This window comes from Anas platyrhynchos, chromosome 1 (genome assembly GCF_047663525.1).
Source record: "Anas platyrhynchos isolate ZD024472 breed Pekin duck chromosome 1, IASCAAS_PekinDuck_T2T, whole genome shotgun sequence".
NCBI lineage: Eukaryota > Metazoa > Chordata > Aves > Anseriformes > Anatidae > Anas > Anas platyrhynchos.
Genome location: NC_092587.1, coordinates 144,861,315 through 144,878,474, shown reverse-complemented (window position 1 = coordinate 144,878,474; position 17,160 = coordinate 144,861,315). Strand labels below are relative to the sequence as shown.

General features: G+C 38.0%; 1 protein-coding gene across 1 annotated transcript in view; it reads left to right on the top strand.

Annotated features, from left to right (window-relative positions):
- Positions 1 to 14,157, top strand: part of CUL4A (cullin 4A) — a 36,391-nt gene extending 22,234 nt beyond the window's left edge. Inside the window, exons 11-20 of the mRNA XM_072031673.1 lie at positions 352 to 544; positions 1,948 to 2,052; positions 2,487 to 2,597; positions 2,925 to 3,010; positions 4,023 to 4,130; positions 5,306 to 5,419; positions 6,478 to 6,583; positions 11,117 to 11,289; positions 12,090 to 12,242; positions 12,562 to 14,157. Coding sequence (XP_071887774.1) covers positions 352 to 544; positions 1,948 to 2,052; positions 2,487 to 2,597; positions 2,925 to 3,010; positions 4,023 to 4,130; positions 5,306 to 5,419; positions 6,478 to 6,583; positions 11,117 to 11,289; positions 12,090 to 12,242; positions 12,562 to 12,657 — 1,245 coding nt within the window. The 3' untranslated portion in view covers positions 12,658 to 14,157. The remainder of the gene's footprint in view (positions 1 to 351; positions 545 to 1,947; positions 2,053 to 2,486; positions 2,598 to 2,924; positions 3,011 to 4,022; positions 4,131 to 5,305; positions 5,420 to 6,477; positions 6,584 to 11,116; positions 11,290 to 12,089; positions 12,243 to 12,561) is intronic.
- Positions 14,158 to 17,160: the final 3,003 nt, after the last annotated feature.

The following is a 17,160-nucleotide window of genomic DNA, read 5'->3' as shown; positions in this document are numbered from 1 at the left end:
TCTGAGGCAGTTTCCATATAATTTCTTTTACATGAATCATGTAGTTCTGTATTTAACTGTGAACTTGTGCATCATACAGTCATGTCTACTTTGTATTTTTGTTTAGCTTCTGTCTTAAATGTATATAATCTTTAAGTCAAACGCTGATGTTTGAAATCCATTTAATGTGTGTCTGGGTTTTTATTTCAAATTTTAATGCATCTCATTTTTTGAAAACTTGAAGTCACATATAAGTAGCTCTGTAACACTTTTATTCTTTCTAATGATAAATTTTATAAGTGTGAATGTGTCTGTTGGGGGAGATAGGTAGTACTCTAAAGTATTTTATTATCAAAAGTGTTTGTTTTGCAGAACTTTGGGACAACAATAGTGGTTAATCCTGAAAAGGACAAGGATATGGTGCAAGAGCTACTAGATTTTAAGGATAAAGTGGACCATATCATAGAAGTGTGCTTTCAGAAAAATGAAAAATTTATAAACTTGATGAAGGAGTCCTTTGAAACATTTATCAACAAGAGACCAAATAAGCCTGCAGAATTGATAGGTACACAAACGTTTTTCTGTAAAATATTTCCAAAGTCTGTAGAAAGCATGATGAGATGCTGCTGCTGAGTGTGCTAGTGTAATAGCAGTACGCGTCCTGCTTTTAGGAGACTCGCTTTGGGGGTGCCAGGCAAAAGTTAACCTGGGAGCACGGCGGGACCGAAGGCGCGGGTGTGTTGTTAGGTGTGTGCAGTGTCCCAAAGGAGCATGTCAACCTCTGCTGTTCTGTGCTCTGCTTACTACCCTGTGACTGGTGCTAACACTTGCTCAGAGAACACAATGCGAATCCTACGAGCGGCGTCAGGGGCTGGGGGGAGAGCAGCTGTAGCAAAAAAAAAATGAACTATTTTTGTCTGGTAGTACACAAGCTCTTTGAATGTTACAGATCTCTAAGAAATTAGTGAGTAATGTCCATCATCAGAATGGAAGGCTGAAATTGGGAGAACAATTTTAAAGCTTTCAGATGTAAGGAGGAAAACAAGTAATCAGTACCTTGAAGAGGGAACTAGATCTCATTAAGGGAAAAATAATTAAAAAAAAAAATAATGTAAAAGTACTTTTACTGGAATTATCCCTGACCTAGCAAAAGCTGCTCTTCAGGCTGTGCTTTGCCTGCAGCTAGGGGAATCGTGGCATTTACACCATGAGAAGATCCTGCTCCTAGTTTTTTCCCCTCTTTTGAATGTCTTCACCATGTTTTGTGGCTTCATCCTAAAACAAACCTAACGTAGGACAAATCGCACAACCTAGTGAATGCAGGTTAAAGCCACGATACAGCCTGCTGTTCTTTGTGGATTGTGTTGTTTCAGCTATTGCAATGGCTTCCATCCTACCCCAGTAGAAGATTGCATAGAAATACTAATGTGGCTTAGTCAGTACTTAGCTAAATTCACGGCTTAACATAATGTTTATCATTCTGAAGCTACTAACTTGAAAGCATTGCTTCTGCTTAATTTTTTATATACAAAAAAATACCATGGCAAGGAGCAAGAGGAGCCTGCTGAAAGTTACAAAACTGTAGTCCTCTTTGTGTTGTTTGTTTCTGTTTCTCATAAATACATTCATATGCATTATACACTTCCAAGGCATTGTCTTTCAACAAGTAATGTGTTTGCAATGAATACAGCACAGAATGTGGGAACTTCTAATGCATTAATTTTAATGATTTTACTCTATTCCTTTGTTTTTCCCTTGGGTGATTCCTTCTTGTGATGCTTTTCCATTATGGCAGTAGTACAATAAGTGCTCTATCATTCCCCTGAACATAGGGAGAACAGAAAAGAGAAAGTTTACCACTTATCCTGCTTTTTTGTAATATATGGTAATATTTCAAGTGGGAAACACTGAAGTTGGTGACTTTAGATTTCTATTTTTAATTAAACTGTTAAACTGTTTTATTTATAGCAAAATATGTGGATTCCAAATTAAGAGCTGGTAATAAAGAAGCGACAGATGAAGAGTTGGAAAGAATCCTTGACAAAATCATGATCATATTTAGATTTATTCATGGTAAGAAATATCTGTTCCAAGTTAATGCAATTTAAAATGCTTTTCTAGCTACTAGCTGAACTTTATTCCTCTATGAGATCTTTTTAGTGTGACGTTCCACTAGAATTAGTCTTAAATTCAAGGTTCCTTCCATTGGAAGGAGCACATTAAACACAACAGGGAGGACAAACTTTCTTTGGAGATTGAGTTGCAGACCTTTTATGGTCTCTGGGTAGACACCAAAGAGTTGGAGTAAATTTAAAAATATGTATGTCAAGAGAATAATTCAAATATAATAAGAACTTATTGTCTGCATATTTTTCTTTGCTGTTGCATAGTGAATATTGATCTGCTGATCAACATGCCATGAGAGAGGCTTGTGTCACAAAGCTGAAGTGCCATGGTACAAATAGAATGTATGATTTCATGCATGTTTTGCTCCCATTTCCATGCAGGTAAAGATGTGTTTGAGGCATTCTATAAGAAGGACTTGGCAAAAAGACTGCTGGTTGGAAAAAGTGCATCAGTAGATGCTGAGAAGTCCATGTTGTCAAAGCTTAAACACGGTAGGCATCTTTAGAGACGTTCTAATTTTTTTAATTCTTTTTTTGTAAATTTGAACCCATATGGTCTCATACTTTAAAGAGTAACAAGCCAGATCTTAAGTAATAGCTGAGCATATCACAACTTTCACTGTGCTCAGCGAGAGCTATTGGGCTGACCTCTCAGATATTTGACTGGTTCATTTAATATACCTGTGTAGGAGCAGAATATGTATTTACGTGTGGGTGCTCTAGACCCTGGCTAATCTGGCTCAGCTATCTCTGGTTAAACTTTTCATTTGTTCTGTGCTTGTTGTAATTGTGGGATCTTTGCTTTAATTTGTGTGACAGAATGTGGGGCTGCTTTTACCAGCAAACTGGAGGGCATGTTCAAGGACATGGAACTGTCAAAAGATGTCATGGTTCAGTTTAAGCAGGTACATTCAGACTGTGTTTGCGTGCTAAATTTTCAACAATGATGGGGAAGCACTAAATAGTGTTATACCTTGGATTAAGCTAAAGTAAAACGAAGCAGCTTTTGAGCAGTCCCTAATCATAGTAACAGTCTCTTTATAGATCCATTTATAAAGCATAATTTATTTATTCTATATCTACTCAGATAAAATCTTTTTTATTTGATTCTTTTTAAAGTGAAATAAAGTCTAAATGTCACATAGTAATTTAGTTGGTTGACATCCTTTAAAGTCCCTATTCCTTCATTCTGGAAACTATTGCTGATCTAATTCTTTGCGAATAAGCCAGAAAAACTCCCTGAATGTTGCTACAATGCATAGAAATTGTTTATATCTCATCCCCTGAACTTCCAAACTGTTAGTGACTGAGGAAATATTGTGTATGCTTGCCCTGTTATGCTTCTGCTGAGTACCTTTTCTGGGGCCTTACTGAAGACAGAGTTCTGGGCTAGAGGTCTGACCCAGAGCAGCTACTCCACTAAAAAAATACTGTAGTTTGTTTTCTTTTTTCTATCCCAGAGTTTGCAGCCTGATTGGACTGCTGCTATGCCGAAGTTATAAGAAAATGTGTTGTCTCATAGACATGCTGAAGTGCTAGGGAATCACTCTGATCTTAAAATTGTTGCCCTGGCTTCTGATCAAAAGCTTTTGGTTTGCTTTTTTTTTTTTTTTGCATGTGGTTAAAGTTTTTGACCTTGATACCTCATACAGACAGTCGTCTAGGGAACTTCAGTGTCTGTTGTTATTTTCTTTTTACTTGCAGTCACTTGCTGTGTTTGAAATAGGTTGTTAGTGGGGCATTAACTAGACGTGAAATTCAAAATCTTGGTAGAGCATGTGTAATTAAGGATGTGACATGTAGGAATTCATCATTACCCTTTTAATTTAAAATTTCTAATTCAAATTAAGTATGTATATTTTTCTAATTTAGCATGCAAACAGTAGACTTCGATGTTTTTTGTCTCTTGTATCTTAGTATATGCAGAACCAAAGTGACCCAGGAAATATAGACCTGACAGTAAATATATTAACTATGGGATATTGGCCAACTTATACACCTATGGAAGTCCACTTAAATTCAGAGGTTAGTGTTTGAATTCTCCTTCTAAATGCAGATTATGTAATGGTATCATGATCACTATCATAGGGTGAACTTTGTTTAATGTTTTTCTGTGAGATTTTAAGTTTTTAATTTATTTTTCTCATTTTAAAGATTTCAAAATTGCAAAAAAATAATGTGGGTAAAATCCACTTTTTAATGTGATTGTTTCACTTTTTTTTTCACTTTTTAAATAATACTAATCTTAAATTAGTATTAAAATAAAATTAGTGTCTTATTTAACGTTGCATTCAAGCACTTAAAAGTTTAAAACAGTTCACCATAATCAGTTTTTAACTGCAGTGATTATGCATGTTGATCCAGCCAGTAGTTATGTTACTGCATGCTCTTGTTTTCCCTAAGATCCTTCCTCTGTTCTCTGTGAAATCTCTCATAAAACTAGCCCCTGCATTTAAATGGTCTGAAAAAAAGATTGCTTCCAAGTATACAGGTTTTGCAAAGCTCATACCTGTAGTTATTTAAGTTGAAATACATATTTGGAGTCCTGTTTCCTGCGATACCTTGCTTGATCTGAAGAGCAGCAAATACCTACAAGGCCAAAGGTGGTGGTGGAGATCCCGTTCAGTTCAGGAGCAGTGGAAACATTTGTGCATTTTCTCCTGTGCTACGTTTTCTTCAACAGCAGACTACTGTGGAAGGATCCAATCTGAGCAACGAGTCATGAAAATGGAGGAGTAGAAACCAATTACTTGGGATTCAAGCATTGAAATAAGACTTGACACTTTATATGGCAAATAAAAGGAAGAACTTCAGAGCAGGTGGCAGTAGTCAGTGTATAGGTGCAAGCTGTATGCTTCCTGTCCTGTGACTTCCTGATCAGATGAAATGTCCAGGACAAAATCAGTATTTTAGAGGTGTTAAACCCATTATGGATGCTTCATTTCATATTTATTAAAATAATAATAATAATCAGGGAAGTTGAAAGCTATACTTGAATTGAGAATTTCTTTTGTACACAGTAGTAGCAATGTACTTGAGAGCAAATTTTAGCTCTTTAAAATTAAGTGATTGCTTTTTTCCTCACAAAGACATTTACTATGAAATATTGTTGAGAAAAAAACAATGGAATTAAACATGAAATCATCCAGCATCACTGTACTGGTAAAACGCTAATAAGCTTTGTTCTCTTTGCTTTGCAGATGATAAAGCTTCAAGAGGTGTTCAAAACCTTTTATCTAGGAAAACACAGTGGTCGAAAGCTTCAGTGGCAGACCACTTTAGGGCATGCTGTCCTGAAGGCAGAATTTAAGGAAGTAAGTGCATGTTTAATGTTTAGCCTGTTGGGGTAAAATTTAAGTCAACTATTTGGAATCTAGTCATGTTCAGTATTTTCTTTATCAAGGTAATAGCATGTTTGGCGGAGGAACAATCACAGTTCAGTATTGTTATTTTGCACAACAATAATATTTTTTATAATTAAACTGAAATTCAACGGATCTAAAGACAAATATGTGATACCTTGCAGTAACATTTATATTCATTTGATAGGAATTATTGTTTATTCAAATAAAGAGAGTTGTAATAAAGCAGGAAATTAAAGAGAGAAATAGTACAGCATCTTATTTTTAATATGGGATTGTTTTGATCTTAGAAATACTGATGACATTTATAGAACGCTTAATTGTTGCAAAAAGAGACTGAAGGGCCTTGGTGATGTGATGACTGGTTAAAATCTAAATGCTTGTTGAATTATTTAAGTCTTAAATAACCACATTGTTTCTTAATGTGGTTTTGTTTTGTCTCATGGAAGATCTTGTGTTGCTAATAATGCAGCTTAATTGAAGCAGAGCGAGACAAAAAAAGGCAAACCCACAACCTTGAATTCTTTTACCAGCTCACTGTAAATATGAAACTTACAGATTTTGTCATTATGCAACAGTAAGACAGATTTGTTGCTGATTGACAACAGTGTGTACATCTGGAGAATTTATTTCCTTTTCATTGCCTGCTCGTACAAATATTCGGCTACTGGTACAGCATGAAGTATAAAAAAGATTTGCTGTTGGTGGTAGCAAAGCTAGAATTTGTAATGAAATAAAGTAAATGATGTGACCTAATTGTTAGCTCATTCTAATGAGCTTCTGGTTTGTGATGTACTGCTACTGTTAGACAAGTAAAGAAGTTTTTTAAATATCCTGTTTCTTTAGTGCTACCTTTGAGCAAGTTCTTCTGTGTGATAGGCATACAAAAATGCCCCTCTCTTCTAGAAATAAATAAAAAAGAATGTATTGCTTCTGTAGCTTATCAGATTTAAGGGATATGAGAGAAAATGGTCTGAATATTACTGCTAATTATTTTATTTCTTTTTTAGGGAAAGAAAGAATTTCAAGTATCACTCTTTCAGACATTAGTGCTGCTTATGTTCAATGAAGGAGACGAATTCAGTTTTGAAGAGATTAAAATGGCCACTGGTATAGGTAAGAAAAAAACTTTGTGATTCTTAGATTTATTCATTGAGTGATTGCCAATTACAAATTTGTAGGTAAAGGCCTAATTTTAAGAAATTTGTCATGAGCATTAGGACAAACTTTGTGAGCCAACAGTATATCAATGACAAAAAAAAAAGAGCAAAATACAGTGCTCATACTTCCTGGTGTATATAAAATGCTTCGTAAAGTAGACAGTAAGAGGTGTGTAGCATATGGTGCTACTAACAACCTGGCAGTTTCACAAAATACATTTTTGCAGTTCTTACAATTCACGTTGTGATAAAGACTAGCTGTATGTACAGACTATTTTTGTTTAATCACACTTTCAAATATTATATCTTGACAATGATTGAAGGATGTTGTCATATTAGGGTGATTGCTAGGTTAAAGGTTAGACTAGATGGTCTAGAGGTCTTTTTCCAACCTAAATGCTTCTATAATTTTGTGAGTTTTTGCAATTGAATGGTTCTGAGAGCTTGTCCTTCTCTTTTCCGTTACTGTTGCTGGAGTTCCCTTTTTACTATAGATCTGATTTGTTAAAAAGAGCAGTGTCCAGTAGTGAGTGTACATTGTAGCTGTTCCTCTCTGCAGGTTGAACCTGAAAGAACAGCAACAGAAAAAAAGAGAAAACGGTTTCTTTTTAACCACCAGTGGGATCTATCCTCTCAATGTTTTTGTTTGTGTGGTGTTTTTTTGGTTTTGTTCTCTAATTTTTACACTTTCTTGAAATAGTTACAGCCATTGGCATTAAAAAGCATAACCCTTTCATCTCTTTATTCTTGGGAACTCTCTGCGTCAACCAGCAGGTCATACCCAGTAGCTTTCTGCATGTTGAACCTTCAGATCAACCCAATAAAACAATTGCTGAAAAAGTCCCTGAACACACCCAAGTACTAAAACACTGTAAATACATTCAATAATGGGATATCAAGAATCCCTATTGTCTAGCAGGTTGTTTCAGAAGGCAGCACAGCACAGCCTAGATACTCCAGCCTCTCAGCCTTGAATCTTCAGGTTGCTGAGTCACCCGTGCCATTAATGGTAAGGGAGCTGGAGAAAGCATGCCATCGTGAGTGATAAGCATCAGGATGGTCCAGAGACTCATTAGGTCAGAGTACAAGGCCTACAGAACAAACAGAAATTCACACAAGCCTGATCCAGATCCTGCATTCTCACCTTGTATTACTTTACCTCAGCGCTTGCATTCTGGCTGCCTTACAGCAACAGATAAAATCTGCTGCGTGGAAATCCATGATGTCCCAGCACAATAGGAAGGATTTCAATAGACTCTTTTTAAGGCAGCTGGCTAGAATTGATGGATAGTTGGGAGCTACCTTTGTTATGTCATCTCTGTTTCTCTCTCTTATGAGGAAATGGTGTAGGAAACCCTGAATGAGGACAGTTCATGGCTCACAGGGCCCTTGAGACCAGGATACCTGAAGTAAAATAACTCTTCCAAATTCTACCCACACAAGGCATTCAGAGCTTCTCTAGAGAGGTCCCATTCCCATTTAGCAGTCTCCCTTCTAAATGAGAGAAGTCTTACGGCCAGAAATGGTTTCAGAAGCAGGTCTCACACTGCGTCCTTCTTGCCTCCTGCTGCTTTGAGGGGAGCTCAGCATTTGCTGAGCAGTACTGTGATTTTTGCCCAGCAGTGATAACCTGTGAAACTTGACCACAGCATGTTGTAAAAGCTGGAAGTTTACAGAATTCAAGGACGAGCAATGCATGGAAAGGTACCTCAGTGCATGGAAGCTGCCTCTGCCTTAGGAATTCCCTGAGCCCTAAATGATTGGAGGCTCAGGGAGCAGTAGGATGAGGAGAGGAGCACTGTCCTGTGCACACCTGCTGGTGGCACTGTCAGAGGCAGGACACTGGTCTGGATGGACCTTCTGATTCAGGACAACTGTTCTTATGTTGTAAAGCAAGCGCTGACAGGGATGCTGAACCTCCCCACTCTAAAGAATTGTGTCTAACCACTTCCTTTGCTTTGGTGTTCACATGTGCTAACTCTTCCTGGGGGGTGTTGGGAGCCTGGGGCAGTTATTTAATTGATGTGTGTTTATGTTGAGACCCATTACGAGGTGTTAACCAGCCTTTGCACATTGGTGGTTACGGCGGAAGAGTCCAGGGAGCTGCACCCAGTGCACGGGACAGAATAAAGCACTCTGAGTTAAGTGTCAGTAAAAGGCTCAGGACAGATTGGTAAATCTGACGGTAAATTAGACCACCACCACCTGATGGTATTCACCCAGAGGCTCATGGCCAAGTGTATATTAGGGAAGAGCATGATTTGTGACACATAATTTCCCTTTCAGCTTCTTAGAGGGAGTCAGCAAGCATATGCATGGTAACTGTACACTTGGGTTTTAAAATGCTTTTTGGTAAGAGCTCATTACAAGCTCTTAAATAAGTTTTCATGGCTTGAGAGGGGAATTCTTCTCACGGGTGAATGACTGATTAGAAGACAAAACAAGTAGAAATGAATGGGTCACTTTCACAGTGCAAGAAAGCTCCTAATTGGGATCCCTGTGTTATTATTCAATGTAGTCATTAATGGTCTGAAAAAGAGGAGTCCCGATGCGACAGATTTGATGCTGATTCTTTAGGAAGGTCAAATCTGAAACTTTTAAATGTTACAAAAGGATCTCCAACTTGAACAATCAGGAGATCAGATGACAACCAGCATTGCTGAATACAAACACATCTGTGGAGGGAGGAAATAACTAACTACACTTGCAGAGATTAGCAGTCATATTTAACAGAGCCAAACATTTTGATCTACTCCATATAACATATAATGCAGCTGGTCTCATCTGAAACAGGGTTAGCTGTCTGAGATTAATGGCAGACCTTAAAGCTGTCATCCTCAAACTTCAGATCAACTCAGATTGTCAGCCCACAATTTCTTGCACCTACATTGGTTTTTAATCGAGAACATCATAAATGTAATCACAAACTATATTCTGCTTATTTAGTATCTTCCCATGGACCTCTTAGAATAAAGCCTCATGAATCATGTACTGGAATGAGGTATAAATCATTTGGGATTTTCCAGAATAATAAAAATCAGTTTGGCAGCATTGGTACTCTTTCTTGTCCTATTGGAACTCCTGAGAAAGCTGCTTCATGTTGGTTCCTCCTGTCCATCAGTCACGTCTTCTTGTCTCCTTTACAGACTTCAGCAGAAGATAGGGCCACTCAGATAAATATTTGGTTTACTTAGAGTCATACTGAAGTTAACATAAAGAAATTAAAAGTTTGTATGGCAGAAACCAGTACTTGCCTTTTGTATCTTTAAATTCCCTTCCCATCTAACATGAAATGCTTACACATTTCTGGGTGAGAAAGTCATATATTTTTTCCTCATGCTAAGTAGAAAAGTGGCTTGTGGACTATTACAACATCCTCACCCCCCACCCCCAAAATCATGGAGATTTTTCCTCCTTTGTCCTCATCTGTATCAATTGGTCACACTTGGAACTGTAAGGTTTTTTTAACAGCATCCTTACACAGGAGTTTGGGCCTGGGCATCAGTCTGTATTTACTGAAGGTGAAACACCTAAAAAGTTTGAAACAGCATGAAGTTCAAGGTTTGATTTAGAGTTTGGGCTTTTTTTAGTAGTAATAGAACAGCTGGAGGTTTTTGTTTTGTTTTAAAAGAACTGGTCATCCTGTGTGAATGGAAAAGTTACAGTATTTTAGAAATAATAACTGTTAATCTTTTAGTCAGCTATTCTGTGCATTTCAGCACTGGATTGCAAAATCTTCCATTCTTGAACTTTTCAGATCTGACACGTTCAGTGATAATTATATATTGTCAATAAAAGTATTCTGGAGACTCCAGAGGCTGTTGTAGTGCAAAATCTTGAGATGAGACTTCAAAACATTCTAGTAATTATATTTTAGACTTTGTTTTATCTACTTGTCCAAATGCTTTTAGCTTTAAATCTTAATGGATAAAACTTTCCTCACCCCCTTGTTTCCACTACTTTCTTGTTGTGGTGGAGTTTGCAACTATAATAGCTGTCAGCTGTACCTTCTCGCAAAACATCTTCTTATCAACTTCTCTCCTTTTTCCTTTGTTTGTTTATTATTTGTGTTTATATTTTCTGGTGCGTGTTTAGAAAGAGTGATGAAATCATAAAATGTCTGGCTTGAGTTTCCTGTCATCAACGGGTTTTTCTTTTGATTGCCAAACAAAACTACAGCAATAAAACCAGGCTCACATTGCTGTGATTTTTTTTCTGATACTACTGTTGGATAGAAACTTTGCTGAGATGAGTCTGAGTCTGTATTGTTGACTTGTAGAGTTCTGTGCACGCTCTCAGCATCTGCCTGTGAGATACGTGTGAGGCCAAGCGTGAAGGCTGTAAGTTGTTGCATAATTAGAACTTAGCTTAGAAGAAGATAATAACATAAAAAAACAACTTTTTAAATTGTATGGCTAGATTAATTGCATAAAACTTTTCATATTAACGTTTTGTTCTGTTTTCTCTTGTACTTTGAACTTTTTCACAGAGGACAGTGAATTAAGAAGAACCTTGCAATCTTTAGCTTGTGGGAAAGCGCGAGTATTGATTAAAAATCCAAAGGGCAAGGATGTAGAAGATGGAGACAAATTCATCTTTAATGGTGATTTCAAGCATAAGTTGTTTAGAATAAAGATCAATCAAATCCAGATGAAAGAAACAGTATGTATTTATTTTTGCATTCATTCTGGTTGACTGTTTACCCATGTCCCACACGGAGAGACAGAATCTCTGCATTTTTGGTAGTCAGGCTGGCTGACTGGAGGCAATAAAGATCCTAAATCTCACTGAAATCAAACCAATTCAGGTTCCTTCTTCCTGTGCCTGCACATCTAAATGCCGTTATGTTAAATTGATAGGAGCTTGCAGATGTTTCAGTCCATGTTGAAAGCTTTCATGGTATGACTGGAGTGCTGGTACTATACTGAACTTGTTAATCAAATGTCACTTTCCTTTATTAGGAGGGGTTATTGAAAGGTCAGGGTTGTCCCTTCTTTTGTAGTGGGTACATTTGTTTTACTTGAATCCCAATTCTTGACACCAGCTGACATGTTTTAATTAGCATTGAGTTGTTTCCTTTTGGTCTTTGCGTGTTAAAATAAAATTGTAAAAAGTCCAATCAGTTGAGCATTTTTAATGCTGAAGACCTGATGTATTTGGACTGTCAAATTCTTTTGTGCTCTACAAATCTGAAGTGAGTTTTAATGAATTAGTTTGATTTATCAAATAGATTTAAAATAAGACAAAATTTTTTTCTTTACGTTATCCTTAATGTTATATCTGGCTTGCTTTAGCAGTACTCTTCAGAGTCACTTAGTTATGAGCATGCACCAAGGTCTGCATCTGTCTCAAAGCTGGACAAGAATGAGTTTCCTTTCAGTGGAAAGGTTAACTGCAGAAATATAATAGATAAAATAATAGCAATGAAAGGTAATTATTCACGGTGTTGTATTGTTCTTTAGGTCGAGGAACAGGTTAGCACAACTGAAAGAGTATTCCAAGACAGACAATACCAGATTGATGCTGCTATTGTACGAATAATGAAGATGAGAAAGACTCTCGGTCATAATCTTCTTGTTTCTGAATTGTATAATCAACTGAAATTTCCAGTGAAGGTAAGTGATTTTGTTTTTCAAACCATCCTAGGATTATCTAAAAATATGTCATATACTTTCCCATTCAGATTGTCTGTGAGAGTAAGAAATGTGCAGTATGCCTGAATCAAATTCAAAGGTTCAAGTACTAAAATGAGCGTGTGAACAGAAAGCTAAAGAATCAGCAGGAAATTCTGTTTAGCTAATCACTGTAGTTCCTATTCCTATGTGGTCTTTAGCTGTCCTGTCTTTTGGTTTTGGTTGTGTGTGTGTGTTTGTTTTTTAAATATATTTGCCTTTGTATCATGAACTGTTTTACTAATCCCATCTTTTCTTGCAGCCTGGAGACTTGAAAAAGAGGATTGAGTCTCTCATTGACAGGGACTATATGGAGAGAGACAAAGACAACCCCAATCAGTACCACTATGTTGCATAATGGAGAGGAAATACTTTTATTTAAAAAAAAATAAAAAATAAAAAAAAAAATCCAAATATATCTTCAGGACACCGAATACCTATGCTGTTCCAGACTTTATTTTTTAGCAGATTTCAGGTTGATGTATATTATTCAACCAGCTGCATGCACTGCTGTGGACAAGAAGCAAAATGATATGTTAACTGATCATCCTTGTCAAGACTCCTTACTAATTTTAAATGTCGCATTTTTATTTCCTTTAGTTGTTTGTTTGTTCTTCTGGGTTCTTCTCAATTTATTTTTACAGATTTGCTTACAATTGTCATCGAAGTTGGTTGGAAAGGTAAAATCACCTGTGTAAGAAATACTTCTGTGATGGATGCAAGTCTGTTTTTTTCATTTCTGTGTTCCTGACTGCATCCGTAAAGACCCTATATGCTGCATTCTTTAGCTACAGTGACAACTTGGGTAACTTTTTAAAAACCCTTAATTGATGAACATTTATGTACAAACAGTGTTGTTGAAATACACTGAATTTTTGAAATTCTGCACAGTGAAAACTCTCGACCTTGTGTTCATTTAGTTTTTTTTTTCAAATGAGTATGAACTTCAGTCTGGTTTGGATAAATCAGGTTTTGAAGTGAGATCCTTTATGTGCCAAGAGGACAACTGCGTTCGTGTGTGTAGTGAATTGTTGGGTTATTTAGCAAAAATACGGATTGTTATTTTATTACTACTTCTGCTGGGTTGGGTGGCAAGGATTAGATTTGAGTCAGAGGCCCTACCTCATTTTAGGGCAACTGGTTTTTATCACTGTTGATGTACTTGCCGTAACATTTAGTTTTGCCTTTAAAATCACAGGGAAACTACTGTACAGCGTGCTCCACTTTAAGAATTGAGAACTTTTTTAAAAAAACAGACTTTTATGGTCTTGATGTTGTGAAAGCATAGTTTTTTGTCTTGAAAGACTAAGGATTTTGTGAGTACTTTGTTACATATTGTATATATGTAAGTTGATTTGAACTAAAGGAGGAAAGACACTGTAGATCTGTTAGATAATTGTAACTATAAAGAAGATACCTTTTGTGGTAATACTTACAAGATGCTGTTTATTTTCGGGATTTGCATACTGGTGTGTTTCACTCTGAAAAAGAGCTACCAAAGGAGTTTTGATCGTGGCGAAAATGAGAATTATAACAGCAATATTTTCTGAGAGATACCTTGCTAAATTTATGTAACATGGATTTTGTGCATCAGTTGAAATGCCACCATGTCTTCTTAAAGTAAACATTGCAAAGAGTTGACATCTCGCAGATTTACATGAAGTCCTTGTTCTGTCACCTGGTGTCATTAATTGTATTGCATTCTTCTGAATTATTTTTGTTCCCTTTGTGTTTAGAAACTAAAAACATCTAGTTTATTGTATTTAAAGCATATTTAATGTTGTAATTTAATGTACTTATTTTAATATTTGAATCCAGTTAATTCAAATAAAATCTTTGATGCATATTAAATTCCTTAGCCTTGGTGAGAATGTGGCCCTTAATTTATGCAGTACATTCTTTAGCGTTAATTATGATTTGCCTTGTAACTGATCTTCCAGGCATGCGAAAGCCAGTCAGCTCCATCTTTCAAGGCTTTTAAAACAAAAAGGAAGGTACTCTTCACAGAAATGTGCTGGGCAGAGGCTTTTATCCGCATGGAAACTTGGCCGTGGTAAACAGTAACTGATACCAAGCAACGAACGTGTGCTGCACTTCCTGGTCCAATAGTTTTAAACAATATGTTAAGAGCAGCGGTGCTATTCTGAAGATGATGGACTGATTCTGCCTTGCAAAGTGATGTTAATTGATTAAAAGTGCTGAGATCTGCAATTCTTCTTAATTGCCATTGCCTAGAACTCCTTGGCCAAATTACTCTGGTATAGCAATTAAAAATAGGTTGTTCCAGGAGCAGTAGAAATAATGATGGCTGTCTTTCCGTGATATATGCTGGTTGGCCCTGGCTGGAGGCTCCCCATAAATAACCTCAAGAAGCAGTCCTGTGGAATGCTGCTAACAGCAAACCATCAGCATTGGTTTTACTCTCCATGATCCATTTGCCAATCTCCCCCATGCTCCCTCACCTCCCCCAGAAAAATGGTGTGAAAGTGGCTTCAGCGATTCAAAAGCTATGGGAGGGACTAAGAGGCCGTGTGGTCATGGCTCTTGTTCTCAGGCCCTCGTTTTCTGTTCAGCTTCCTCAAATTTCTCCTGGAATTTTGTGCGTGCTGAACAAATAGAAAAGCAGTTGGCTCATTAGTCAGCATGGTAATCGCTGTTTCATAGTGAAATAGCTGCTTTTGGTTGGTTTTCGATTGCTGGTGATAGAATTTGGCTGAGCACCCTGTCTCCACCAGCTTATAGTTGATAGTGGCTGTTGGGTTTGTTACGTCCCATGGGTGTACTTGTGCCCACAGGGATGATGTTGCTGAAAATTTCTTCCTGGAAGATCCCCTAGTGATGAGGATGACAGGCTGCAGCAAGGTAACAGATTTCCCTTGCACTGCATCTACGCTCTCTACGCTCAGTAGGAAATGTCTCGAAAGCCTCGATCTTGGTGATTCAGCATCCTTGGAATAAATTCAGTAATGATTCCCTTGTATGGAATGACAACAAAATCATGAGTCTGGGATGCAAGTGAGAGGTATCTGAGTCTTAACCAAAACCTTCTAGTTTGAGTTTAACTTCAACTTTTAGTTTAATTTATCCAGACATATCTTACATCTATTTAAAGAACAATTTTCTATCCCAAGGTTTTCTGAGGGAAAATGAGTACAAGAATGCTGGTTGATGGCTGACAGTTGTAGGTTCTTCCTGAGTCTGGCAATTAAAGCTTTCCTTACCAGGCACTAACTGCCTTCCTCCTGCCCATTCCTTGTGTTGGGTTGTCTCCATTCTGTATTTTAGTTCCCCCCTCTAATACTTTGTTTTATCTGGGTTCATTATCTAACTCCTTTGGTTTGCTCCAGCTGTCTTTCTGCCTTTGGTGTTAACTCCATAGAAGCTCCATTCTGAGCTGAGGATTTTGGTGTTCCTTCCCCTGAAATATAAAATGCAGAGGAGCACAAGGCCACACACACACACACTTGGATCTGGAAATCCAGCCTGAGGGTGAATCCCTTTGTGCTGTGTGCCTCTGGAAATAAATCATAACCCTTCCAGCAACTTCAGTGTATCATCTTGTTACGCATGTAGACCTACTTGTACATGTTTGATCCTTGATTGGTGCTGGGGAGAGTGGACTCTGTACTACGAACTCGGTTATCTATTCCTAGGTGAATCTCTTTGGAAGGAAAATAACCCTGTGCAGTCTGATAATAAGCAGCAAAAAGCTACAGGAAAAAAAAAGGAGTCGTGTTTCATGGAAATCCTTTCCTGGTGAAAATTCTCAGCCTGTACTCTGCTTTCCCTGCTCATCTTCTGCCTGAACTGTGCACGCCAGGCTGTACTCACCTGTCTCTCAGATCCTGTCAGCGTTTCCCCGTGCTCTTTGCTGTAGGCAGCCACCCTGCATCCGTGGCTGGCCAGAAACACACCGTGCTGGATGCGGAACTGCTTGCACGCCGGTCAGCAGCTCACACAACGCGTGACCGCTGTTCCCTCGGTGACAGCTCTAACTGGGATCTCCGGGCTCTGTCTGTATACCGGCTTTTAGACAAGCCCTAATTTTGTGTTTGCTTGTACCTTACCCTGCTACCAAGCTTGCTGATGCTGGCCAACAAGTAATTGAGCAGCAAGGCTGACGGCAACGTTTGCGTAAGATGCATTTCATCAGGGAAATTTTCAATTCATCAATGCCTACCCCATTTTTTTCAGCAGAGAGGAAGGCCACTGAATAGCGAGCTTAAGCGTGCCATCGGGCCTCCCTCTTTGTTGTTTTCTGGCAGGCTCTGAGTAGCCCACAGGCTTTCCTCCACTCCCAGCGCAGGTTCCAAAAGCAGCGATCAAAAAACCGGAACAAGCCGTGTCCCACCTCCACTCCTCTGCAAATGACTCATTCAAAGCACTTGACCAGAGCTGTTCCTTAACGTCCTTTTTAAGGCTAACTTCTGCTTTTGGCAACGCATGGTGGGGATAAAGGTTACTCCAAGTGCTGCAGGAAAAAGCAAGTGAAAAATGAAGCGTTTCTGCCTTTAAAAAGGCATTGAGAAAAATGCGTTATAAAGAAAGGTCTGTTTATAGTGGCATCGTTGGAAGAGAAAGACAGATCTCTAAGGCACACTTAGGAGCTGATAACCCTCTCTAGTATGTTTTGTGGAAATAGGGAAGTGTAAGTGAAACGAGACAAACATCGGGGAGAGGTCATCTGGTTTAGAACAACCGCACTTGACTTCAGCAGCTGGTCGTGGCTACGTTGCGTTTCCAATCGGTCCTACGTAAAAATGCACAGAGGCGGCTTGGGAGTGGAAAGGGTTTCGTCTCTGAGCTGACTAACCTGGAATAGGTTGTACTGAGGAGAAAGCAGCAGCATGCAGCTATTGGC